We start from the raw sequence: 27183 nt of genomic DNA, 5'->3' as shown, positions 1-27183 counted from the left end.
AAACCCAACTGTTCATGGTCACCTAGGACACAGGAGGTTGAAGGCAGCAGGAAAGAAGCTGCCCGTTCTCACTACCGTCATCAGTCCAGGAGAGCGACCGCATGACTTCCCTCTCAGACCTCTCCATGTCCTACTCCCAGCTTGACTGAGAAAAGTGAGGCCATCCAAAGAACCATGGAAGATATCCCCATCCACTGACCCCCACGCAGCTGTCTGCCACACTCACTGAGTGCCCCAGCTCAGCCCTGCTCAGCATACTGCCTGTCAAGATGTTTTTCCTCTCACCTACATGAATGCTAGCTAGTCTTTTCTCCAGTGTGTGGTAAGATCCTCCCCATCTGAAATAAAGACCCTCAGTCAAGTAAATCACTCCCTCCCACCAATCACCAATAGCTTTGCTGGAGACAACACTGTTAGGCCTGTGCACACTGCCCTCCTGCGCCCCTAGTCACTGGCCAAGACCTTCCTTCCACTGAATACAGGCACTCATCTCCTCAGTACTGTCCTCCTGCCTCGCACCTCCACCAGATTCTCCCCTCACATAAAGTACCTCAGGTCTCCCAACCAATCAACACCCGCCTGCAGAACCTGAGATCTATTAGGCACTGGTGATGCCCAAATCTGCACTTTGGCCAAGGCTCTAAATGTGAACCTACAATAGCCACTGCCCCCACAGGTGGGTGCAGTCTTGGGTTGCTCCCACCTCCCCCAGCTCTGGTGTGTGCTCATCAATCCAGTGCACAGGCCGGCCGCCCCTCCCTCTTGCGGCTGCCACGCCAGCAGAGGTCTCTCCTCTGCTCCCTCCACTCCTACAGTCACTTCCCACTGCATGCCTCTCTCACCCTGCTTCCCCCAAAGCCTTATTCTGAAACGTAGTAGTAAAATGACCCTTCCCAAACAAAACCAATGCAATGCTGTGTCACTCCTCAGTACAAGCCAAGTCCTGAGGATGGCTGCAACAGGCCTGACTAAACTAGTCGTCTCGCTTTTTTTTTGTGTTTTGTTTTTTGTGACCGTCTTGCCTGGAAGACATCTCACTACCTTGCTGTCCTCCTCTGATTTCCTGACCGACCTGCTCCCTTCTCCTCTCACATCCTGCACCTAGGACTGAACCCATGAGCACTCCTACTACACTCCCTTGATGGACTGACTGCCAGGCCAGGAGAAAGCAGGGGACTGACAGAAAGCTTCTGCTCAAACGGCCTGGCTGGAGCACATCTGCGTGTCTGGCGCTCCAGGAGCACATCCAGAGCATATCCAAGCATATACAGAGGAGATACGTTTCAGGGGAGCTGTACTCCAGGGTAACTATGCTTCAGGGGAGCTTTCTCAACAGCCCCCACCTCCAGTAACCCCATTCCTGTCATGGTAACACCAGAAGTTATCAGGTCACAATAACGGAGACAACCAGGCTCCTCGGCACCAGCAGATAGGAACTAAGGGGAGCCCAAGGAGGGGGCAGAGGACAGGGACACACGCCACTGGCCATATTCTCCCCTACCGCTAGGAGGGTGCTTCACCCTGAGAGCATGCTCGGGACCGTCCTCTCAACCACAAGACAAGACAGTAAGGGAAAATGTATCCAAGTAAAGGGAGGTAGAAAGGCAACCAGGCTCCTCACAAACCTGAGCCTGAAATGAGTCTGGCCACCAAGGGCTCCTGCCCAACCTCAAAGCCTCCAGAGGCACAAGCCATGGGCTTCAATCAACTGGACAGACACACACCTTGAACAGGGGTCACCACGGTGCCTTTGAAGTGCGGGTTGATGTGGATGTTCTTGGGCTGCTGCGGGGTCACGGGGGGTGGGGCAAGCATCATCCTCGGAGCCTCCATTGGCGGGGGCATGTGAACACCCTGTGGCGGGGAGGGGTGGTGGGGGTGCTGCAGGGGGAGCAGGGGCTGGAGCTGCTGCTGCTGGAACAGACTTCTGATTGGCTGCTGCTGGGGTGGGGGTGGGGGCGGGGGTGGAGGTGGCTGTGGAGGAGGGATTAGCCTCGGAGAGTGAGCCTATAAAACACAAAACAAGAGAAATTCATGGAAATCCATACTCGTAAAAGCAAAGGGAAGGGATGCACATGTATTATAAGCGTATAAAGGAGCTATACAAAGGGTTTCAATTCAGCCACGTCAGTTTGTGAGAACAGTGCATCTTGACCCATGTCATCATCCCACTCTCAACTGTCTCCACCCCACCCAGCACCCTCAAGTTACCCAGTTCCATTTTCACGTGGTACTCTGAATACTGACTATAGTAACTACCCTTCCTCTCTCCACTAGTCTTCTAGTTTCCTGTTATTTATTTTGTCAAACTGTAGGTCAGTTGTTCAAAGGAGCTACACCATTGTAGCCCTCCCCTGTGTATATTTTAGTCAATCTGTTTCTGTATACATGTATATGGCCCTGCCATATGTACGATTTTAATTTAGAAATAATTTCCACATGAGAGAAAACATACATCCTTTGTCTCTCTGAGCCTGACCTACTTCACTTGTTTTCCAGATCCATCTGTTTCTCTGATCCATCTATTCTTCCTGATGGGTGAGAACTGATGTAATCACCATGGAAAGCTGTTTGGAGATTCCTCAAAAAACTATAAACAGAACTACCCCATCTGATCCAGTGATACCATTCCTATTTGCCCAAAGATCACAAGTTAGAATACAATAAAGAAGCTGTATACTCATACTCTTTGCTGCCATCTAGTTTAACAAGCCATTTTCCTTCGATAATGCCAAAACAAGAAGGGCTTTTGACTCCACGTGAAAGCTGCCATGTGGATGCTGAAGAGGTCTTGGCACCAGTCACAACTGTGTGACAGGGACTATGCTAAGATTAAAGAACCCCAGCCACAGTAAAAAGTGAATGGACCAAGGGTCAAGATCTGATGAAGTACGATGAGTACAACTGAGACTATACATATGTGGCCTTGGCTAGCTATCATGCTCTGGGGGACATTCTCTCCACTCCCAGAATCTATGCTCTCCTCCCTCTTATTCCTCACCCTGTGGTGTGCACATTGACTGTGAGGACCTGGCTTATCTTTTTCACTTTTGTACTGTCCTAGAGAGCACACCAGTCAACATGGGGACACCCACAGTAACACATAGTCTAATTTAAGAGCATAATAGTTTAAAGGAAAGATCCTAAATGGGTTTTTTTTTTGGGGGGGGGGATGGAGTCCAGTACTGAATATTAAACACAGGGCTTCTAGCAAGTACTTTAAGATAATACTCTTGCTTTCATTTGTTTCTTGAACTTCAATTCTCCCACCTCTTTCTGAGAAGCTGGACTTTTAACGTGTGTACCACTATGTCTGGCTTTTTCCCCCTTTGTGAGACAGGGTCCTGCTATATTGCCAAGGCTAAATTCAAATACTATGTAAATCCAGGCTGGCCATGAACTTGTGATTCTCCTAGCTCAGCTTCTAGGGTGTTATGATTATAGACATGTATACTGCACCCAGCTCTGTGTGGTTTTAAATGAATGAGGCTTAGGGCATGTGCAACAGCCAGGTAGAGAGGCAGAGCAGCTGGAAATGTTCCTCTAGAGAAACCAGAGAGGGAAAGAAGGGATGAGATTCATACAAAGATGGCAGAGGGTGGCAAAAAAGCTGCTCAGAGAGAAGAAAGCAAACCCTAAAAAATAACAGAAGAGGAATTTCAAAACTATTCAGAGATTTTAAATGCATTCACCCTCATTCCAAAAGAAAGAAAACAGTAAGAATGTGGGGAGATGGAGCTCTACTAGTCTGATACACACTATATATATTGTATACATTTTATAACACTACCTTATATGGAATGGAGAGAAAGAAAAAGGAGAGGAGGGAGGGGGAGAAAAGGGACATTTTTAGAAGAGAGTCTACCCAAAAGGACCCTTTGTCTAGCAGCAAGAGAGGAGACAGTGCTCTGCTGGAGCAGGGCCATGCTGACAGAGAGGCAGCAGGAAGGTAGCTAGCTCTTCCCTTGACAGTTGGTGAGGGATGGGGTTTAGGGACTGCTCGATCACCGGAGGCCTTAACATCTAAGACTACTATGAAACTGCACTACAGAAACTGCAAAGCAGACACTGTCAGGCACTACTCCATTGCTTCTCTTGAATTTCATGCTAGGAAGGGGTAAGTCTCTGGAATACACTATGCACAAATGCACACTCCCTGCCCTCAAATCTGCAGGTATCAAAACAGAGCAATTACCAGGACAGGGGGCTGCGTAGGAAGCAGGGCTGGCCTGTGGTCTTTCATCCTTCCCCTCTCATTGCTCTCTCGCCTCTGGTCTCCCACTCCACGGCCCATCAGAGAGCCTCCTCGTCTTCCTCCTCTCCGGGAACCATAGCGTCCTTGTTTATGCTGTCTCTCTCGTTCTTCAAATTCAAGCAATGCAGCTTTGGCTTCTGCTGAAAGCTCTGTTTGACAAAAATACATACATATTAGATATCTTCAAACAGCCTACACTAGATTCTTGAGAACAGGAAAGAAATGTGTGACAATTAGCTTAGGCAGCAGGTACTTCAGTCACAACTCACAAGTGTGAAACCATCATGCCACTCACACTCAATGGTGGTATCTGTTGAACAGACTTTCCTGTGCAACAAAATGCAAGTGTCACCTATATTTTAAAGTATTTTCACCTGAGACCACAACGATATGCTTAGTGAGACTATCAACAACAGCCAACATTAGAGTTAATGACTGTCTCAGGAAACTGAGTCCTTTGGACTCATTTCTCCTTCTCTAGGCTAATGACACTGGTCAGAACTCTCTCCTAAGCCTGTACCAGCCCAGCTCTTACATACAATGGCAAAAAATACTCTGGAAAACAAGTTCTGATCATTCTAACTTGAAAATTAATGAACCCACTCAAGTCAAATCATGAATTCCCTAAAGAATATAAAGCTCACTTAAAACTATTTTGCCTCAAAATTTTATAATCATATGAAAATTTCATTCTGTAAAAAAATGCTGACTTAAATTCATGCAAAACCATACAAGGAAAAACTTACTGATGCAAGAACTGTGGAGCATTGAGCAGCTGCTCACCTCTTTGCCCATGCTCAAATACAAAAGAATATAGGCACTAGACTAAGAAACCTGCCCTCCAACAGCACATTAAATTTTAAGAAATCTATCTCCTATCCTGCACTCTGTTACCTTTTCCAAACTCTGAAAAGTCTAAGCTATACCTCATTTTCTTGAAATTGTTCTATGATATTCCCCTCCCCTTCAAATGAACTGCAAGCCTATGTGAAAGAAAATTTAATCTGATTTTATTCTAATCTTTACTACATGATTGGTTCACACACACATTTTATGCAGTGAATCAGCAATTATTTTTCTAGTGGTTCTGAATGTCAAGATTAATTTCACTATCCTCAGTAATAAAATGGTTTCAAATGACATCTTTAATCAGCAAGTAAAAATGCTTTCCTCCAATTGAGACAAGCTGTCATAAAAGGTCACCAAAATATGACAGGATGGAAATTACATTTGTAACTTCAACTGAAATGTTAATTTCTCTTTAAGTGTTTTCTGAACTATGTCCAGATTCAAAAGTAAAATATAGCACAACATAACAACATTTTATACTGTATAGCCTCTTCCTTATACAGTAAGAATATATATATATACACAGATAATCATATAGTTGTTGGAAAGGAATGACTAATGAATGGCATATTCTGTTTGGCAAAAACTAAAAACAAAAAAAAAACCTAGCAAATCACAATCTAGAATTTGTTGTTTTAAAAAAAAAAAAGGTTAACTAAACCAAACAATTATTTTGTATCTTGTAAACACAAGCGCCAAATGTAATTGCTGGCACTACCAATCTTTAATGGTTTGGCGCGAAGTGAAAATCTTTTTCCACATACTCTGCTAAAACTAAATTAAGGATTAGTTCAAAAGAACACTGAGCAGATGTTGAAAGCAGGTTCTTTGGCTAAAGCAAGAAAAAACAATTTAACATAATACATGTTCATCTTAGCATTAACACAGAATTTGAATGTCTACTCACAGATGGTAAATAAAAAAGTAACATACATGCAGCCTTGCCCTTCTAGCTCATCCTGCTTTCAAAGACCATGTGAGGTCGACTTCCCAAGTGACAGCTCTGAACTTCAGGGCTCATGCAGCAGGGAAACTGGTCAATGACATCCCACCTGCATTCAAAGTAATATATCCCTAACATATACATGTTCTTGCCACCCTGCTCCACTGGGTTCCATGAGAAAACTACCACTTGCTACCACTTACACCATCTTTTGTATGTGATAACCTAATTCATCTGAATATGAGGTCATGCACTGTTCTTGGGAAAATTGAGAAAATAGCCACTCACATCTTTTTTCTCTAGGGTTGAATTTCCAGAAACCTGGTTAAGGAAAAAATTAACCATTCAAGTTCCTAATCTAGATGAAACTCCCAAATTCAACTAATCCAAACTCAAAACTACAAGTCAAAAATTGTGCATTAAGTTCCTTAATGGTCAGGACTGTCACATGCCAATCTATAGGACACTGTATCTGAATAGACTAAAGATAACCAAAACTCCCCTCTAGATTTTGAAAATAACTCACTTCACATATAACCTTTTTAGGATCAGAGCTTTCATTCATTTTAAACACAGAATGTTCTCAATATTAACCAATGCTATTATCTCCCCCCCCAAAAAAAAGAAAACTGGTTTTTTAAATCAAAATATTAAAAACGATAGCCAGGCACCAGTGGCTCACACCTATAATCCTAGCTACTCAGGAGGCTGAGCTCTCAAGATCATGGTTCAGAGCCAGTCCGGGCAGGAAAGTTTGTGAGACTCTTATCTCCAATTAACCACCAGAAAAAGCTGGAAGTGGTCCTGTGGCTCAAGTGGTAGAGCACTCACCTTGAGCTGAAGAGCTCAGGGGAACTGCTCAGGCCCATATACAAAAATTAAAAAAAAAAAAAAAAAAAAACATATTGCCAAGCTCACTGGTAATTATAGCTACTTGGTAAAACAAAAAGGGAAGAATTGTGGCTTGAGGCCAGCTTGGGCAGAAAGTTCATGAGAGCCCCTTCTCAACCCACAGCCTGGAGCAGTGACAACAGGCCTGTCAAACAACAAGGGAGGCTGAGATTGTCAGTATCAGATTCTTGGCCAGTCTGGGCAGAAGGGTCCATAAGACTTTATCTCCATCACAGAAAAGCTAGATATGGTGGAACACACCTATGAATAGGAAGCCCTATGTGGCTTACGTACATACAGGCAAGTTTACCCTGAAAATGGCAAGTGAAACAGGACTGGCTGTTTCTTTCATTGGCTCTGAGATACCACGCCAGGTTAGCCAGTCAGAGGCCCTGAATTCAAATTATAATACCACCAGAAACCAAAAAATCATGAGACAAAATAGTATTCCCATAGCAAGATGTTTTAATCTCAGTACCAAAGAAAGTAAACAGCATTATACAACTAAGTAAATTACTTATCTCTGTACAAATCCTGAGACTGACTTCTATCATTAGAAGATAGTTTATGCAAATTTCGACTTATCAACTCCTGTGCCTCGTCCTCAGTATGAAGTAGTCTAATTTTGAGGAGGTGCTAATAGTTCTGTGAAGCTTGAACTCAGGGCCTGGGTGCTGTCTGAGCCAAAGCACCACTTCTGGTTTACTGGTGGTTAATTGGAGATAAGAGTCTCACAGATTTAACGGCCCCCTCTGGCTCTGAACCCTGATCCTTAAATCTCAGCCTCCTGAGTAGCTAGGATTAAGGCGTGAACTACCAGTGCACAACCAGACCTTCTTATTTCTGGGCATTAGGACTAATCCTAGCTTGTGGTTACAGGAAAAAGTGTGTTTCCAAACACTAAGCTTCTCATCACAAGTATACACGAAAGTGTAAAACATGAACATCTGTCTCTAAGGACAAGATAGAGTCTTCAGGCAGATACTGTAACAAGTCAACACAGAAAGCTGCTCTTCTTCACATGGTACTTCACTAAACAGTTAGTTTATGAAGATGGCTACAAGTTCTCTTTCCCTTTCCCATTCAGTTTCCTCCTCCTCCATTTTCTCATCTAAGACTTACCCAGACGTTTCTGAAGTTATGATATAAAGTTGTCAGTTGATCTAAACCCAATTTCTTAGCAATAAAACATTTCTTAGAAACTTAGGATGGTTCTGAGAAATTCTATCTAAAGTTGACCGTGAATAAAAGGAGGTAGAGTAAAAGTCCCAAAACATGAGGTGAAAAGAAACTAAAATGCATCAGCAAGAGACATTGGTAACAGCAGAAGAAAGACTTGTCAGCTTTGGATCTGAGCAGGGTGAACAAGGGAAAGAGTTCCCATCTATTGGCAGCCCTGGAGGGGAGAGGTGGGGAACATTTTTCTACTTGGTCTTAGGCCCCATTATTTGGCTGTGGCATTGATTACCTGCATTTAAGACCAGAAAAGTGAGCTGAGCCGAGCTCCCATGGGTTGCTATGAGGGCTAAGAATATTGTAACGGAAGCAGTAAGGATCTTGCCCTATCATCTAGCAAATGAACTACACACTACCCACATTCAGTTAAAGTCATTTCCTAATGTTTAAAAAAGCAGTATAACTTAAAGCTGTCGGGTGCCTCGAATACAAGAAAAGATTTAAGGCAACTGCTTTGAATAAAAAAAAAAGTATATGCTGTGTGCCAGTGGCTCACACCTATAAAGCTGGCCACGCACACAGGAAGCTACAACCTGGAGGAGTAAGGTTCAAAGCCAGTCCAGGTAGAAAAGTCTGACATACTACATCTTCAATTAACTAGCAAAAAGACAGCCTGGAGGCCTGGCTCCAATGGTACAACACAAGTTCAAGCCCCTGAACTGACAAAAAGGTAGAGGGGGAGACAAGGGAGGGAGACGGGGAGGAAGGGAGGGAGGCTCTAAAAAGAAGGAAACACAACAAAGGTCCTGACAACAAAGAGTTGAAGGAATGAAATAAAAATTATCAACACAGGCAAGCTGGGCATTTCAAAATAAGGACATTATCACTAACTGGGTGACTGAAGTGGCGTAGAGAGAAGGGACATGATAGGCAAAATCAGGCCATATAGCCAGCTGGTTCCAGAGAAGAAAGATTCCCACTGCTACCATTACAATATTCTTAGACCTCATAGCAACCCATGGGAGCTCAGCTCAGCTCACTTTTCTGGTCTTAAATGCAGGTAATCAATGCCACAGCCAAATAATGGGGCCTAAGACCAAGTAGAAAAATGTTCCCCACCTCTCCCCTCCAGGGCTGCCAATAGATGGGAACTCTTTCCCTTGTTCACCCTGCTCAGATCCAAAGCTGACATGTCTTTCTTCTGCTGTTACCAATGTCTCTTGCTGATGCATTTTAGTTTCTTTTCACCTCATGTTTTGGGACTTTTACTCTACCTCCTTTTATTCACGGTCAACTTTAGATAGAATTTCTCAGAACCATCCTAAGTTTCTAAGAAATGTTTTATTGCTAAGAAATTGGGTTTAGATCAACTGACAACTTTATATCATAACTTCAGAAATGTCTAGAGAAGTCTTGGATGAGAGGACACTGGAACAAACCTTACCTAGAGGGGTGGGGCATGACTATTAGTGAGCACCAGGCTGTGGCTGATATTCCATAGCAGCGCTTGCCTACAGTAACATTTAATGGATTACTTCTAGAAAACAAGTTACCACACTAAACACTAAGAACAGAAGAACACCCAAAAGCAATGGCCATGAGACAATAAAAGTACAAAATAAAACTGTTTTGGTCAAGAATGATTCCTGGCAACCTCGAGAAGTGTCTCAAGGATGGCTCGTGTCTCTGCCCAGCATCCCAATGCCGGCGGAGGACAAGCCTGGAGCTAACGGGATGAGGGAGAGCAGCATGGACTTGCGAAGAAAGTCATCAAGACATAGCAAGCTTAACTAGCTTGCTCAAACACTGTGACTCAAGACAAACAGCCACTTCCACAGTATCACAGCTGAGCACCACCTTACACCCTGGAGTCACCTACAGTCAATTTTCTTTTCCTGTGTGATCCACCATAATCAACCATAATAAAACTATTAGGAAATCTGAAATGCGATGGAAGGAAGGTGGAAGATAGGCAAAAACATTACCCAAAGTTTCTGGAATGTTCCTCCTCTCTCTAGTTACATCTGAGAGCCTAATAATTGTTCCTTCTTTTCTTTCAGTTTTAAAACGTAATCGACCAGATTCTTCATCATCATCATCTTCTTCATCTGACTCTTCTTTAATATCCTTCTGCAGTTCCAGGGTTTCCATACCTCCCTACATGGCAGATACAAAGCAAACAGGGAGAAAATACTGAGTTCATATTCACTCATTTAATATTAGATATGCTAAAATTGTTTTAAGCTTTAAGATGTAAAGATGCTTCAAAATGTCCTAGTATAAGATCATGTGAAATGCTAGGCTAACCCTAAAAAAACACAAGTATTAGAATTAATGTTGGAAAAAGCATAAAGTCATGTTAACATCCAATGTTCTATACATTCCTGTTACACTTCTTAGGGTCATTTCCAACTATTCCTATGGGTCCTGAGTCCTAATCCAGATCATGGCACATCAAGTTGAATGTAACATAAGCCAAATTAATATTTATGAATTCCACACCAGTTAGATCAACACGAATCTTCTAGAGTGTGAGCTGTATGGTAACCTGTGTTAGATGGCATATTCCTTCTAGCCACATGGGCTCCACAGTTCAATTCTTGGCCCTTATAAGAAGCAGTCCAAACCAGCTGTCGAGATTGCTGCTGCTCTACCCTTCAGGGTCTGTCTTTATCATTCACCACCTCTTCCCTTATTCACTTCATTTAGTTCTAGAGTTAACTTACCAATACTTATGTTATGTCACTTCTTCACACTAAAACCAAATTTCATTACATCAGTGTTTGCCACAAAAATTCCCTCTAATCTCATCCTAAACTAGCTTCTTTAGACAATTCTGGCTGTCAAGCATGAGAGTCTGTGAACTTCCCTCCAAGTTTTGTCAGCTAGAAGATAGGTGCATACAGAATGTGAGATTCTTTAATCACTTTTTCAGTATAGCTTCCTTTATTTTTTGTTGCTTTTTTTTTTAACTCAGGGATTTGTACTTGCTAGGCTCAAGTTCAATCACTTGAGCCATGCACCTAATCCTTAACTACTTCATGAATTTAATGAAAACAGAATTTGCCTTTCTATCCTTGTGATTTATAATTCAAAAATATCATTTACCTTTAATAGAAATTTATAAGTGCCTAATAAATTTTAAAATAACCCCATAATACAATCATTCTATATTCTTCCTTTCCTCAATATTTTCACTGTAAAAAGAAAAACCACAAATGAAGTCTCTAGGACAAACACAACAAGTGGAAACATCTTCAGGAACTCAAATGCCTAAAAAGGGAAAGACAAAGGATAAACCAATTTCACTGTAGCCTATGTAATTTTGTTTGTAGCTACAATGTTACCATTCAGCTCTGAGGTTCAGTCTGCTGGAAAATGCTAGAGCATGAGCATCTCCAACTCTTGTTGTGAAATCTTGATTTGTTTCCTGGGCATCTGAAATCAGAGTGTGTGGTGGCTGTTAAGACCATTGTTGAGGTCCAGACTCTAGTATAGTCTCTGCTACCTCCAGATGCTACAGACAGTGCTGCCTCAGATCACTGTATACCAGTCACTAAAATGTTCAAAGCAGATTCTGATGTGGGCAGTCCTAGGGTGGAACCTGAAATTCTGCATTTCTCACAAGTTCTCAGGGGAACCAATGCTCAGGACTATAGATGACACAGAATAGTAAGGCCACAGAGGAGAAAAATTACCATTGTCAAAGCAAAGAGACTATTACAGCCATCCTGGAAATTCAAGTAATTGTGTTTGCAGCTCCAAGACTTTACAAACAAATCCAAAAGCAGTGACTAGACAGAATTTGTAAAGGTGTGTGTCCTCTAGAGCTTGAATGGCCCCAGCACCTCAGCTCTGTAGTGGCACTTGGGCTAGATGGCATAGACTGCACCAAGGAAAAGTCCATCCTGAAGAAGCAGGGCGCTGGGGCCTTGTGCAACCGTCTGCTCAGGAAATCCAAAAGAAGGTACTGAACAGGTTGTGGGTGCCATGATACACCAAACCATAACTTCACCAAGGAAAACATGGAAACATTCAAGGCCCTTTGAGTGACCTTGCAGATCCACAGTGGCCAGGACAACACAGACGCCACGCTGCTACAAGCCTCCCTATGCAGCTGTACAACAGGGCTCCGACCATCTGCCTAGTCCTCACTGTGAACAACAAAACATTGCTTACCAGACTCCACAAGTACAGACTGGGGGCAGATATGAGGGGCAGCCTCAGAAGACCAAACTCGTGGGGAGAGGCCTTGTCAGCTTCAGTACCATGGGGCCAGGTATTCGCATTCAACAATGCATTTTATGATCCCTACTTGCCGGACGAGACAGAACAGTCTCTGGACATGAGAGGGTCTACACCCTACAGACCTTCTCTATCAGTGACTATGTAACCCTGGATATCAAACTCAACAAACATAACCACCACTCTACTAGCAACTTGCCTCAAACAGATGAAGCAAGAGGCATTCCTGATGAATTTAGGAGGAAGCCTTAGCCCAGGCCCCAAAAAGGGTGGGATTTGAGGGGTAGCTTTTGTCATTCATGAAGGACACTTTAGCTTTGTTCAGGGTCCACTGAAAGATCCACCAAATTTCATCTGTACTCGCGACATGGCCCAGAGTGGTGAACCAACCTCATGAGAGAGGAGGGAGGCAGCTGCCATGGAGACCAGCTGAGCAGTCACGGGTCAATCCCAGAAAGCTTAAAAAACTTGGTAAACAAAGAGCTTTGTTTGTTTTAATCACATCAGCTCCCTGGTAATGGAACAGCAAGCGATCTGATCCATAAGGAGGTCCCAGGTGCCACCCACATGCAGGTGTCCCGAGGAGTCCCTGCAGCCCCCAGAAGCACTGGCCTTGTAGGCATCCCAGTGAGTCATGCCCTGCCCCTCCCAAACAGGCCACAAACACACAGAGGTAATCAGAAGAACCCCAATGAGCACGAGCAGAGAGTGATGAGAAGTAGTCACTCAGATAAACTTGGGACCAAGAGAGGAAATATGGATAAACCAAGAGAAAGAGTTTGAGTCTTTTTCATTGATCTCGGACATACACATTATTGATGTTGCAGTGTCAAGGTTAGAAGAGCTAGAAAACTGAAGGTGTGGTCTGCTTATGAAAGCATTAAAAGTCTAGGACAAGAACTACCACACACTAACTTCTGTTACTATGTGTTACATTTTCATCTGTGCCTGAAATCACAAGTAGAGACCTCTCTTCCATCAATGTTTTGGTCACAGCAGGTCCTGAGCATCTTGCTCTAGAATTGTTGCATCATGAGTTCCAAAAATAATTTCCACCAAAATAAAAAATACTGAGCTAGGTGCCAGTGATCAGGCCTGTAATCTTAGCATCTCAGAGGCTGAGCTTCAAGAATCAATAGTTCAAAGCCAGCCTGTGCAGGAAAATCTTGACATTCTTATCTTCAATTAACCACCAAAAACATCGAAGTGGAACTGTGGCTCAAGTGGTAGAGCAATAGTCTTGAGCACAAAAGCCCAGAGACAGCGACCAGACCCTGAGTTTAATGAGCCCAGCACAAAAAGGCGAGAAAAAAATGTCCCCACCTTATAACTCTAGTTCTGAGCAGAAGTGTCTCTTTCACCACTACATACTGCGCAGGAAGGTGGGTTGTAAGTTCACTAATTACCTCTGATGAGGCAAAAAAGAAAAATATTAAGTTTCATAAGCTGTTTTTAACTCAAAAATACTTTCTCAGTTTCAGATCTTCAGCTGTTTATTGAGTACAAAGTCTTTGAACTATAAGCATTCCTTTAGGTCTCAGGAAACTTTTTATGGTTACTTGTCAGACTATCTATGAACCAACCCACTTTTTTAGACACTGATAAGTTATTTTAAACATGTGAAGTGTTATTAAATGTGATTGATTTTTTACAAATCATATTAAATTCTCATCAATTATTTACATCTTCTATTCATAGTCTTGTGAATCATTGCCTTTTTGTTTTAAAAGATGGCCTATTTTGAACCTTTGTACAATATGATACATTCTTGGTTCTATGACAAAATTATAAACTATCCCAAACAGAAGAATAGTAGCTATCAGAAGTATTTTGCAAAGCCAGGCGCTGGTGGCTCACGCCTGTAATCCTAGCTCCTCAGGAGGCTGAGATCTGAGGATCGTGGTTCAAAGCCAGCCCGGGCAGGAGAGACCGTGAGATTCCTATCCCCAATAAACCACCAGAAAACCGGAAGTGGCGCTGTAGCTCAAGTGGTAGAGCGCTCGCCTAGAGCTGAAGAGCTGAGGGACAGCACCCAGGCCCAGAGTTCAAGCCCCACGACCGACCAAAAAAAAAAAAGTATTTTGCATCTTAATGTGAGTTATTGTTATTGTATTTGTTTATTGTAAAGGTAGGCATTTAGTGTTCAGTGCAGTTTTCAATAAAATTAAAATGTTAGAAAAGCACATGGAATTCAGCAAAATAGAAAATAAGATAATACATCAAAACCAATTAGAATTCATATAAACACAAGCTTGATCTAACATTCAAAACTTTCCCCTCTCTTTCTTGGAGATGCTGGAGTTCGAATTCAAGACCTCACGCTTGCTAAGCTTGCACTCTACCACTTGAGCCTCTAGCCCTGCTGCTGTACTGGTTATTTTGGAGATAAGAGTGGTGAACTTTGGGGGGCGGGGGGGAGGATGGGAAGGGATGGGAAGGGGAAACAAAGGAGGAAGCTACAATGCTTGATAAAAAATGTACTCGTTATCTCTCCCATGTAATTGTAACCCCTCTGTACAGTATTTTCACAATTAAAAAAAAAGAAAAAAAAAGAGTGGTGAACTTTTCTGCCCAGGCTGGCCTCAAACCATAACCATCCAGATCTTAGCATCCCACGTAGTTGGGATTATAGGTGTGAACTACTGACACCTGGTAAGTGACAGGTCTTATCTAGGAAAGAACTGCAAATCTATGAAGATGATCCTTTTCCTTCTCCAAAAACTGAAGTTTAAGTTCCCAGTCTTCCCCCTTACTTTGAAGGGTTGCCCAGAACTGCCTCCAAGTAGATAAGGGGAAGAAGAAAAAAGAAAAGAAGAAAAGGAGAAAAGGAAAAAGAAAAGAAAAAGGATGCAGTGGCGGACTCGGGCTTGTCCAAGTGATGAAGATGCAGCTACCACCGGTAAAGTCATCTCTGTATCCCACAGTGACGTCCTAGATGCTACCCTGTGCCTACTGCTACAAACCTAAGAAAAGAGAATGTCAGCTCTGCAGTACCTACTCTTCATGAGCCCTAACTTCAGTCAAATCCTAAGACCCACACTGCAAGATATTCTACCAGATACCTGGCTCACACTTCAGAGTGTTAAGGTAATGAAACACAAAGAAAAAGCTGACACACCCATACCACAGGGAACAAAGGGGACACATGACAACAATGGCACCTGGAACTGGATCCCATAAGAACACTCACGGGAAAACCGGTGAAGTGCAGTTATGGTTATAGTCTTAAGAAGCGAAACTAATCCACAGTAATAAGATAAAGGATATAGAAAAGGTATGTATCAACAAAATCACTCATTTCTGATTTTTTAAAAACTTGAAGCAAATGAGAAAAAGGAAAAATAAAACAACTTCATCCAATCTGAACACACAACTTCTAATAGCATACGTAATGACTGATCAATTACCAAGCATCTTCCCCTAACATCAAGATCTTCTGCACTCAATGTTTCTATTATGCTAAATACCTACAAAATAAGGCAAAAGAAAAATAATAAAACAAAAGGCTTAAGATTGTAAAGAATTTAAATGGTCCGTATTAACAGACATCACGGAGATTATGTTAATCTTCCTCATTTTATCAAAAGATTAAATGCTATCTAGTTAAAAACCACAGCCAGACTTTAGTAGATACTACCAGATACATTCTAGAATGTATATGGAAAATCTGACCAAGAATAGCCAAAATAATCTTGAACAGTATTAGTGGGTTAATACTACCTGATGCCAGGATACACTAGTCAAGACTATAATACAGACATAAATGTGAATCAAAGAAACAGAAACAAAGACTAGAAAAAGGCAGAAGCATAAAGTCCACAAGCACTAAGCCACTCACCTAGGAAAGGAAGTCTGCGTACATACCAAGTCGTGGTGAAACCATCAGGTAAGCGTGTAGAAACAATGTTATCTCATATCCAGCTGAAGCAGACCGAATCCTAAACTCCTGAACTAAAGCTAGGCAAAAATAAACCTTCCAAACTACATCAGAATGAAACTTTATAATCTTAGGATGAGGAAATTTTCCTTAGGTAACAAACTTACTTTATCTTCAGAAAAATTAAAATTGTTTACTCAAAAGAAGATAAATTTGAGAAAATGAACACACAACCCACAGGTTTACAGAAAGTATTAATACACCACATTATTGGTCAATAATTTGATATCCAGATTATAAAGACAACCTTCTACCACAGTGACCACTCCTTAGGACTAAATGAAGAGTGACATCATCAAATAACAGGAACAATGAAGACTCTCCTACAATATGGGGAGGAGGTTAAAAAAAAATACAATCACTTTGGAAAACTTTTTGGCAGTTTCTCATAAAACCAAACATATACCTTGTCTTAGTGATTCCACAAAAAATATAACCACAAAAAGATGAGTAATATCACAGTAGCAAAAAATAGTATAAATATCCCAAATATCTAATATCAAGAAAATGTATTAGTAAGATATATCCATAAATGGAATAAACTGATAGATGTAATTACTTGAACTTCAGAAACAAGTTTAGCAAGACATGAGACACATGATTTCATTCATATGAAATTCTAGATGGTAATCTGGATACATGCAAAGCACCAAAATCTACTGTGCCCGAGATAAAAAAAAACAATTGATTCCTGAATGTAAACTATTACAATTTTAAAGTATTTTAAATGGTAGTGTAAAACCACTTTTTTTTTCATTATATATGCCAAAACTTTCTGAATTAGCAAGCCTAATTTACACACACAATAAAACAGCACAACTAGCACTAATGCAGCTATATAATTAGAAAGGATGATCTTTACAGTTATTTTCCACTTTGTTTTAAATATAGTGGTTTCTGTGCATTAACCAAGCAAACACATTACATAAAATAAACCATCTAAAATAGGTTTTTCAATTAAAATTAATTCACTTTTTTTGGCTCAAATTCAGATTCAAACATTGGACCTTTACAACTCCTACTACACTGGAGTCAAGTGAAAACTGCAACTTAATTCCTCCTTCTGTCTGAGTCAAGACAGAGCCGTGCACTGCTGCTACTGATAACAGAATACAAAGGGTACTGTTACTCAATACTGCAGACATCTAATTTAAGAGAAGGAGCCAGGCAGGTGCTGGTAGCTCACACCTGTAATACAGCTACTCAAAACAGTTAAGAAGGATCAAAATTCAAAGCCACATGGGCAGGGAAGTTCAAGAGACAATATCTCAAAAATAAACAGGAAAAAAGAAAAAAGAAAAAAACAGGCCTGGAGGCTTAGCGGAGGTAATAGAGTGCCAGCCTAGCAAGCAGATGGCCTGGAACTCAAATCCCAATACTAACAGAAAGCAAGCAAGAAAGAGAAAACAAGCCAAAGAACTAGGAAAATCAAAAAGCAGGAATGTGTGGCTATTGAGGCCAGGGCTCAGGCCCATAATCCTAGCTACTCAGGAGGCTGAGACGATGGTTTCAAGCCAGCCAAAGAGCTAAATCCGTGAGAAACTTACCTACAAATAACCACCAAAAAGCCAGAGGGGGACTGTGGCTCAAATGGTAGAGCGCTAACCTTGAACAAAATAGTTAAGGGACAGCAACGAGGCCTGAATTCAAGCCCAAAACAAACAAACAAAAAAAAACCTGAAAAGGATATAATTTATTCAGACTTAATACTATGACTCAATAGCACCCCAAAACCAAAGCTTGTAAATGCACTGAAACAGTAGGTGATATCAACTTTTTAGCACCTAAAATCCTCCAAAACTATCTTTTAGGTTAACAATGCAATGATTCTACTTACTTGAAGAATATATGCCCAAATTATCTGTTGCTACAGAAAAAGACTAGTACATCACATACTTACAATAAAACCATTAGACATGCTACCCACAATGAGCAATACAGAAATTCTGCAGGAAACCCTAAAACAAGCAACACATACAAGCTAAATTGAAACCAATAATAAAAAAGGGTAAAATATTAAACTTTTAAGACTACTTTTAATTACTAAACTTTAAAGGCATACATTTTTAAAGCAAATAACGTATTTCTTAGCAAATGGTATAAAAATATGCAACGTTGATTTGGCTTATTGTACATTTAGCTTTTTCAATTGTCTACTGAACACTCAGGAGATTCCATGTAAGAGGTGACAGCAACTAGAAGTCACAAGAGTCCAACACAGCCTCTAATTGCCTTGCAAATAAGAGCATCAAATTATGGAACTATCCACATCTTCTTGCTTCTTCATAATTTAGAAGACAAAATACTTTTATTTACATAGATTACTTTTTATTTGCAAAAACAATTAACAACACTGTCACTTTCTCCTTGTCAAAAACAAAAAAAATTTTAAGTCAGAAAATCCTATATAATAGTTAAGACTAATCCTATCATCTACTGCTGATTTTTTTTTTTTAATCTTTATCCAGGTTCTAGCTTATGGGGGGGGGGGAGAGATTTACATATTCCACACATTTTGCTTCAATTTTTATTTCACTGAATATATTTTTATAAGCTCATTTGCCTATTCTACTTTTGAATCCTCATATTATCTGCCCTTCTTTCATAGCACGTATCCAAATATACTGAATATACAATGTACTGAATATTAACTTATTAGTTTTGTGTACTAAAATATTCATTCTCAGGCTTGTATGCAACTGTTTCCCTACATCAGTTATTTGTTTAACTCTGATTACAGTGTTTAAGATCACTTGTTTATGATCAGATCACATTTTTTCCATATGGCTTAAAACTCCTAACACCAAAAATCTAGATATTACTAATCAACACCCAAACTCCCAATTTTAGTTGAACATGTTGTCACCTTACTAAAACACTTATCTCTAGCTTGCCCTGTTAACAGGAAGAGCGCAAGACTGAGGTTTAATTTGTGAGGTCTATGAGTGGTATGTGAGAACTCTGAAACACCCAAAAGGGTGACCTTAGACCCTTTCAATCTTCCTGCAATCCACCAACAAGAACGAGGCCTGGAACTTATTACTTAAGTCTGAGAACCAAGCCTGATTACCTACCTGATTAATGCTGAGGCCAATAGCAGATCCCAAATGCCTTCAGGCATCTTTTGACACTAGTGGGATATAAAACTAATATTTGGGGGCTGGGAAGGTGGCTCAGTGGTAGAGCGCTTGCCTTGCATGCATGAGGCCCTGGGTTCGATTCCTCAGTACCACATAAGCAAAAAGAAAAAAGCTGGAAGTGGTGCTGTGGCTCAAGTGGTAGAGCACTAGCCTTGAGCTGAAGGGCTGAGGGACAGCGCCCAGGCCCAGAGTTCAGGCCCCACGACCGGACCCCCCCCAAAAAAACAAAAACAAAACCTAATATTTGGTTTTCTATCTCAGTAAGCCTAATGGCTTAATGATTAAAATGCTTTCTCCCAACATACTTAAGGTTGGGGGAAGGGTGATTATATGTACATGAAGGTTAATGCTGAAATCTTTAATCTGAGATTTCACATTGCTTTAAACAGAAATCTCTTTTCCCCAAAAGAGGAATCTTTTCTCAATCTGTCTGAAATGTTATGCCTATTAGTGCGTTATGCTTTCACTTAAGAAAAAGTTGTCTGTTTACTCATGTTCCTCCAAAGACCCCTTCCTTCCTCTTCTTCCCTAGTATGTGTGCCTGACACTTCCTTCCTCTCCTCCCCTAGCATGTATGCCTGTCATTTCCTTCCTCCCCTCCCTTAGTGTGTGTACCTGCTGCAACTTCCCTCAGTCTTTTTTCTCTCTTCCCTTTCCCCACTCCCAGAAGGCACTGAAAACTGGAAGACAAGTAGCCATTTGTATTTTTAACAGTTTAATAAATACATTCCCAAAACTAAATTTCAAGTTATCTAGATGTACAAGCCATGGGCTGTCACTTCCAGGAGGCACCAGGCAACGTAAAGCTTGTTAACATACTTTACAACACAAAAGTTTATGCACATCTCCAGAGACCATTTGAAGATTGAAATTCATAAAATATTTCCCCACTCCAAAATACACTACAAACAAAATTTAAGAGAACAGGGAGGGAAATAAAGATAAAAACCTTAATACAGCAATACTAATAAAAAGAACTAAATTAATGGGCACCAAAGGCCTTGTATTTCTCTGGGAATGAGTCCTGTCGGCTACGCTCCTTCCTTTCACAGGGTTAATTTTCTTTCACCTAGTCACTCCTTACAGGGTTTGACTAGACTGGTCTGAGCTTCATGCTACAGAAGTCGTCGGGGAACCAGGCCTGCTTGTGCCTGTCTTCTTAAGCTTTTAAAGCATCTCCTTTAGCTTTGCTGGGGTTCCTGGGATACACAAATTTTCCTACAGAGTCCCTTGTGTATTATTGTTTTTTTTCTAACTCTCAAGTTATTTCAAATAGCTCAAATGTAGCTATGGGAGGGAAGAAGGGGGTACACCCAGGAACCAGTTCTGTTTGTACCAGCACATGTGCTCCTGGTGCATTAGGAAAGAGCCCACTGGGTCTCCATGTAACACACCAAATAAATGCGAAGCCAGTAAATATCAGCCTTGGTGATCTCTCGAGATCAGAGAAACCACATTACGGAAAATTACTGAGAAATAAACACTAATAAGGACATCTTTTTAAGAAAACCAACAAGAAGCCAGGTGCTGGTGGCTCAAGCCTATAATCCTAGCTACTCAGGAGGTTAAGATCTGAGCACCACAGCTCAAAGCTAGCCAGGCAGGAAAGTCCTTGAGACTCTTCATCTCCAATTAAACAAGGAAAAATCTGGAAGTGGAGCTGTATAGTTCAAGTGGCTGAGCACTAGCCTTAGAGCAAAAAAGGTCAGGGACAGGGACACTAACATACATACATACATACACACACACACACACACACACACACACACAAAAACTAGGCTGAGCAATGACTCTAGCCACACACACTAGGCTGAGCAATGACTCTAGCCACACACACTAGGCTGAGCAATGACTCTATAGCCAAACACACACACACACACACACACACACACACACACACACACCGCTAAGCTGAGCAATGAGCCATACACACACACACACACACACACACACACACACACCCCTAAGCTGAGCAATGAGCTAAATACACATACACACAGCCAAACACACACACACACCGCTAAGCTGAGCAATGAGCCATACACACACACACACACACACACACACACCGCTAAGCTGAGCAATGAGCCACACACACACACACACACACACACCCTAAGCTGAGCAATGAGCTAAATACACATACACACACACCCCGCTAAGCTGAGCAATGAGCCAAATACACACACACACACACACACACACACACACACAGCTAAGCTGAGCAATGAGCCATACACACACACATACACACCGCTAAGCTGAGCAATGAGCCATACACACACACACACCGCTAAGCTGAGCAATGAGCCATACACACACACACACACACCGCTAAGCTGAGCAATGAGCCATACACACACACACACACACACCGCTAAGCTGAGCAATGAGCCATACACACACACACACACACCGCTAAGCTGAGCAATGAGCCATACACACACACACACACACACCGCTAAGCTGAGCAATGAGCCATACACACACACACACACACACACAGCTAAGCTGAGCAATGAGCCATACACACACACACACCGCTAAGCTGAGCAATGAGCCAAATACACACACACACCCCGCTAAGCTGAGCAATGAGCCATACACACACACACACACACACACACACACACACACACACACACACACACACACACACACACACACACACACACACACACACACACACACACACACACACACACACACACACACACACACACACACACACACACACACACACACACACACACACCCCCTAAGCTGAGCAATGACTCTATACCCTAAGGGTTTAACCATAAGGTCAGTTCTCAAAGAAAGGCATGGGATAATCCAAAGCCCTGACCTCCTCGAAGGCTGTTTCAGAGTCACTTCTTCCTTATGTTGGGGGGGGGGGGGTGGGGGAGGGGGGAGTGGAAAAGGGGGGAGGACCTGGCCCTTTCCCACAGGATACCCTGGTAATATAGCCTCTGCCAGTACATCCCAGAATGAGCAATGTCTTTTCCTCCCAACATCAGACATGAAGTGCCTGGAGGTAGGAGTATCCAGCTTCCTTCACCTCTGCCTCTTCCATAGCTAAGACAGGTCCCAGACACGGGGAATCTTGCAGCATTTTTTTAATAATGGTCCAAATTAACGGATACTAGTTAAAAATAATTAGAACACTGCTTTCTAAGCACTTTCACACTGTTGATATAGAACACTAACATAAATTTTCTGGAAATATGTTTCTCTAAGGGTCTAGAAAGCTTGAGTATGTTACTACACTGACAGTTCAAGAAAAGAGATCAAAGATGCCGATTTTAAACCTGGAAGGGGGGAAAACACCCAGGAAACTTTAGAAGTTGAACAAATACCTCGTGGGTCTCAGGAGCAACCTGGGGATCAGTAATCTCATCTAAGTCATCTTCAGCCGCACAGTCTTCCTGTGCTCGCAGCCTTTGGTGCCCACCATAAGCCTGCAAGTATTCTTCATCCTAACAGCCATTAAAGAGAAGAAATGGTTTCTCACCAAGCTTTTGGGTTGTTTTTTTACAGCACTTTTCATCTCATGACTCATGCGGCATTATCTTAGTTACCTGACTGAGCACAAAGCAGGAAGCACCTCCTTTGTGTTCATGCAAACAAAGTATTGGTATCATGCTGGCCTAGTTAGTGACATGAGCTCTGTTTCCTGTCCAAGTGCCCTGTTAAACAGCTCTCCCTCAAATCCACCCCAGGAAAAATAGCCCTGGCAGACCTGAGCCAAATGCTCTACTGAGGAGTTTGGCAGCAGGAGGGGCTGAAATCATGCCCACTCTCACGAGTCTTACAGCAGTAGAGACCACAAAATTGTGGGCAACTTGACTCAATACAGTGCTTTCTGAAAATCTCAGATTGAATTTGGTTTCTCCATCAAGTCCTCCCTTGAGCGAAGGGCTGACTTTAGGCTTTGCATGAAATGCTAGGGGCAAATCAGCAAGCCCTTCTGGGCTCATGGAAGGATATAGGCAAGCTGACTGGAGATGATCACTGCCAAAGAAAGTAGGATACTCCTATATTACGAGCAAATTACAGAACTGATCCTACTTAGCAAAGGCAGGCTTCCCAGAGGCCACATGCTCAAATTGTACAGTAAAATGGTTATGAAGCAGAAGCAGCCCTAACCTCATAACCTAGCCCCTCATTACCTACCACATAGTATGTATGACAGTCTTGCCCATACCCAAGAAAGCAGCTGTGTCCAAGTACAGAAACTACCTCAATGTCCAAACTGCCTCTCAAGATGATCTGAACACACTTTTCTACTTTCTAGAGGAAACTTAAGCCTACGAAAAAGAATCGCCACCATTACTCTAGCATCAACTTTAGCAAAACAGTCAGATTAGATTTTAAATAAGCCAGAGATGCTGATCAAGATTCCAGCCACTACACAATGCAGGCAGGGTCAGCCTTTAACCCTCACTACGCAATGCAGGCAGGCATTGAAGAAAAGAATCTGCTACCCAAAAAAAGTAAATCTGGAAGTGTTTTTACCAAACAATGTCTTGTGAGTCTCAATCTACATTAATTTTTGCAAGCCCTTAATATACTAATTACACTAAAATATTCATCATCAACAGATAATTTTTACTATTTTGTTGATGGCCAAGCAATGTACAGGCCTTTTTGCACCAAGAATATAAATTCAAATAAAATCACTATTTATTCTCAAGAAGAGTTATCAGCAAACTTCACACTTAAAAGTTACTTTGGAGCATGAAAGTAACGATGACTAAAACTCACTGCCCACACGAGCATCTCAGGATCTCCCTCTTTACAGGCGAGAGTCCTTCTAGTTGAACATTCGGTGGTTTACAAGTTATGCCTCAACAGTCTTCAGAACTGTAAGGTGAGCTCTCACAGAAAAGAATGTGCTCATGGGGCCACCTTCAGAGTTTAAACCTGACTTTAGAGAGCAGGTTAACAAATCCAATTACAACAAGGAACAGGTAAATAAACTATCATAAGCCACATACCACCAGGACACAATCTACTCATATATTCCTTAGTCTAAATATAGATAAGTATTCTACAAGTCAGAGACAGTCTTGAAAAACCATGAGAGAGGCCTCCAAATGCCTAACAGGAATGGAGTATTCCAGTTTAATTCCACACACCTTTTCCTATACAACCCCATCTTCAGATACTACCACAGTGGTCAAGGATGGAAACAGAAAAGGATGGCCATGGCTGCCACACCAGACTTGTTCACACAACCTTCAGATACATTCTCTCACAGTCCAAGGTGAGCACATTCCAAGTTGACCACTCTCTGTGAAAACATTAGGACACTTTCAGAATTTCTAAGTAAATGTTTACTTTTTGTAATTCTGACAAAAATAGTTTATTTTAATGTGGAAGAATTCTATAAAAATGTTTTAATTGCCAAATTTGATTTTTTTCTAACATCTGAATCTCAGACCACAGACACTCTACAATTAAGACTGAATTTTATTTCAACCCTTATGAAGAACATAGAAGAAATGTCTCCTTACAACTCAAAAATGCCAAGTGAAAAATGCTCCTATATGACGAAGTACTACCCTCAAAGTCATCTGTCCAACTAAATTCTAACTTCATGAGCAGTTTCACGTTTTATGGTTCAACAGTATTTGTGTCCCAAAGCCAATGCTTAGACATCAATCAGTAAAGATATGCTGCACAGCCAAATTTAAAAGGGGAAAGGACTCCAGAATAATTAGCCAATCATTGATTTTATCACTAATTTATAAATGATTTGATGAGGCCTTGGCATAGTTTCTAGGAATTGTTTTAAAATAGTGTCCTACTTTAACAAAGAATACAAATACACCTATATATCAGAATCCCTTATCTAATGAAGGATTTATTGACAAAACACATCATTTTGAGGCTACAAGGTAAAACATCCCCATGATGTCTTTCCTTAACTCTATTAACCAATCCAGTAACATCTTTTCTGAAGAACAGTCATTCAGAAAGAAACTTCTCACTAAGATACACACATGGCACAATCATGACTGAAACTGAACATCCTCAGGTTTCATGTATCAAACCTTCTGAAAAATATGCATGTGTACACATAAAAAACCAACCCTGGGTAATTTTTGAGCATCTTCCTCAAATGACAGCAGACCCTAAACGAAGACACATCCAAGAACTATTCTCCCAGATGCTCCAAGGGCCCTTACACCTCCTGCCTGGCCTGGCACTCCCAACTCCTCTGCACCTCAATGGGACCCTGGTGCTCCAAAAATCACATGGCTCTACACAAATGCTGAGGTCACCTCCTTCCTGTATGAATGTCATTAAGTGCTTAACTGAAAAAAAGCAAGTCTCTTTAGAGGGTTCACTATGACAGATGAGCAAACTTACAGTTTTACATTTGTCTTTCCAGATGGTTCAACTTAAAGAAAACCTTTCTGAAATAAAAATCAGCACAATCTTTGCTTGCTGATTACAGATAAGAAATTATGTGTAACATTTTCTATACCATCCAATCTCTTTATTCAGGTTTGGACAGTTCTCAGTTACCAAAAAAAAAAAAAATGAATGAACAGGACATCAATCACTGTGGTATATTAGCACCTTAAAGATGTCTTTAGCAGGTCAATAATCTTTTCACCTTAGAAGGACTTTATCAGATCTTGTCTAAAGCCTGGATAAAGCCCTGCATTAAGTACTTCTAACAATTGACAGAGCATCTCTACCACACAAAGCTGTTTTCTTCCTTAGGGTGCAATCCTCAAGGTCACAATTCTTTGCAGCCTTCCAGAATGACAAAAGAGCATTACCTCTGGCCAAACAAGCTGTCAACATAAACTTTGTCATAGCTCAGATAAAGAAACTGGCAGACAGTGATAATAAGGTCTAATTTCTCTTCCTCCCAAGGGAGGTAAAATAGATTTCAAATCAGTCTAGAAACCTAAGAGCAGGAAGCCACGTTATCTTTGGCCACACAAAGGAGGAAAGACTCACTGTAAATTCATCTAAAGGCTCATTGATTTCGATGTCCAGCACTTCATCACTGTACAGCTGCTCCTCCTCCGGCTCTTCCCCATACTCTATTTGGTCTTCGGTTAATTCTGTACCGTGGCCTTCATACTGTCCTACCTCTGTGTATTCCTGAGCATACAATTCTCGTCCGTCAGGTTTGTGGTAGGCTACTTCATCCTCTCCTTGTTCGTACTCAGACTCTTGTTCTCCAGATTGGTCATTTGTGTTGTCAGACAGCTCAAACGATGTAACCATGCCAGAGGTGGCATTGAGACTAATTGTGACACCTTGAGAACTAGAGAGGATAAGAATACAAACGAGGATAACCACTGTGAGTGGAGCTCAAATTTTACAAAGATTAAACTACGCCAAGCAAGTTATTCAAGTATTTAATAAGCGCACTGTTACTTAACTGTGAGCGAACTAGAGCCCCATGAGCCATTGAGCTGGTAACAAACCCACCATGCAGACAGCACCTCCACTTGTCTACTACAGCTTAACTGCCCAAAAGAACCAAGTCAACCACAGCAAGACATAACACGCTAACTGTTAATCACACACCCAAAGAACCAACAGTAAGATGTAGGATAATATTTCAAATGCAAGATTATACAAATCTATGTTGACACATATTAAGTATCCCACTTTAACACAAAACTGAATAAATATATCACAGACTTCAAGACACCGTGTCTGAAAAACTCCCACGATATTTATCAAAACCAACTTAACTCAAAAGACTTAAATATAA

General features: G+C 41.5%; 1 protein-coding gene across 5 annotated transcripts in view; it reads right to left on the bottom strand.

Moving 5' to 3' along the window:
* The window catches only part of Rbm33 (RNA binding motif protein 33), an 85829-nt gene that overhangs the window by 40536 nt on the left and 18110 nt on the right, over positions 1-27183 (bottom strand). For 3 of the 5 annotated variants that reach the window (XM_042677117.1, XM_042677118.1, XM_042677120.1), the window contains exons 5-9: positions 26415-26727; positions 22793-22912; positions 10100-10271; positions 4196-4404; positions 1725-2007 (exon numbers count right to left, since the gene is read on the bottom strand). In XM_042677117.1, the coding sequence (XP_042533051.1) occupies positions 1725-2007; positions 4196-4404; positions 10100-10271; positions 22793-22912; positions 26415-26727 (1097 nt within the window). The remainder of the gene's footprint in view (positions 1-1724; positions 2008-4195; positions 4405-10099; positions 10272-22792; positions 22913-26414; positions 26728-27183) is intronic. The other 2 variants (XM_042677119.1, XM_042677121.1) reach the window with 1 other exon arrangement.

This window comes from Dipodomys spectabilis, unplaced genomic scaffold (genome assembly GCF_019054845.1).
Source record: "Dipodomys spectabilis isolate Male_0828 unplaced genomic scaffold, ASM1905484v1 ptg000034l, whole genome shotgun sequence".
Classification (NCBI taxonomy): domain Eukaryota; kingdom Metazoa; phylum Chordata; class Mammalia; order Rodentia; family Heteromyidae; genus Dipodomys; species Dipodomys spectabilis.
This window is presented reverse-complemented; position numbering and strand designations above follow the sequence as displayed.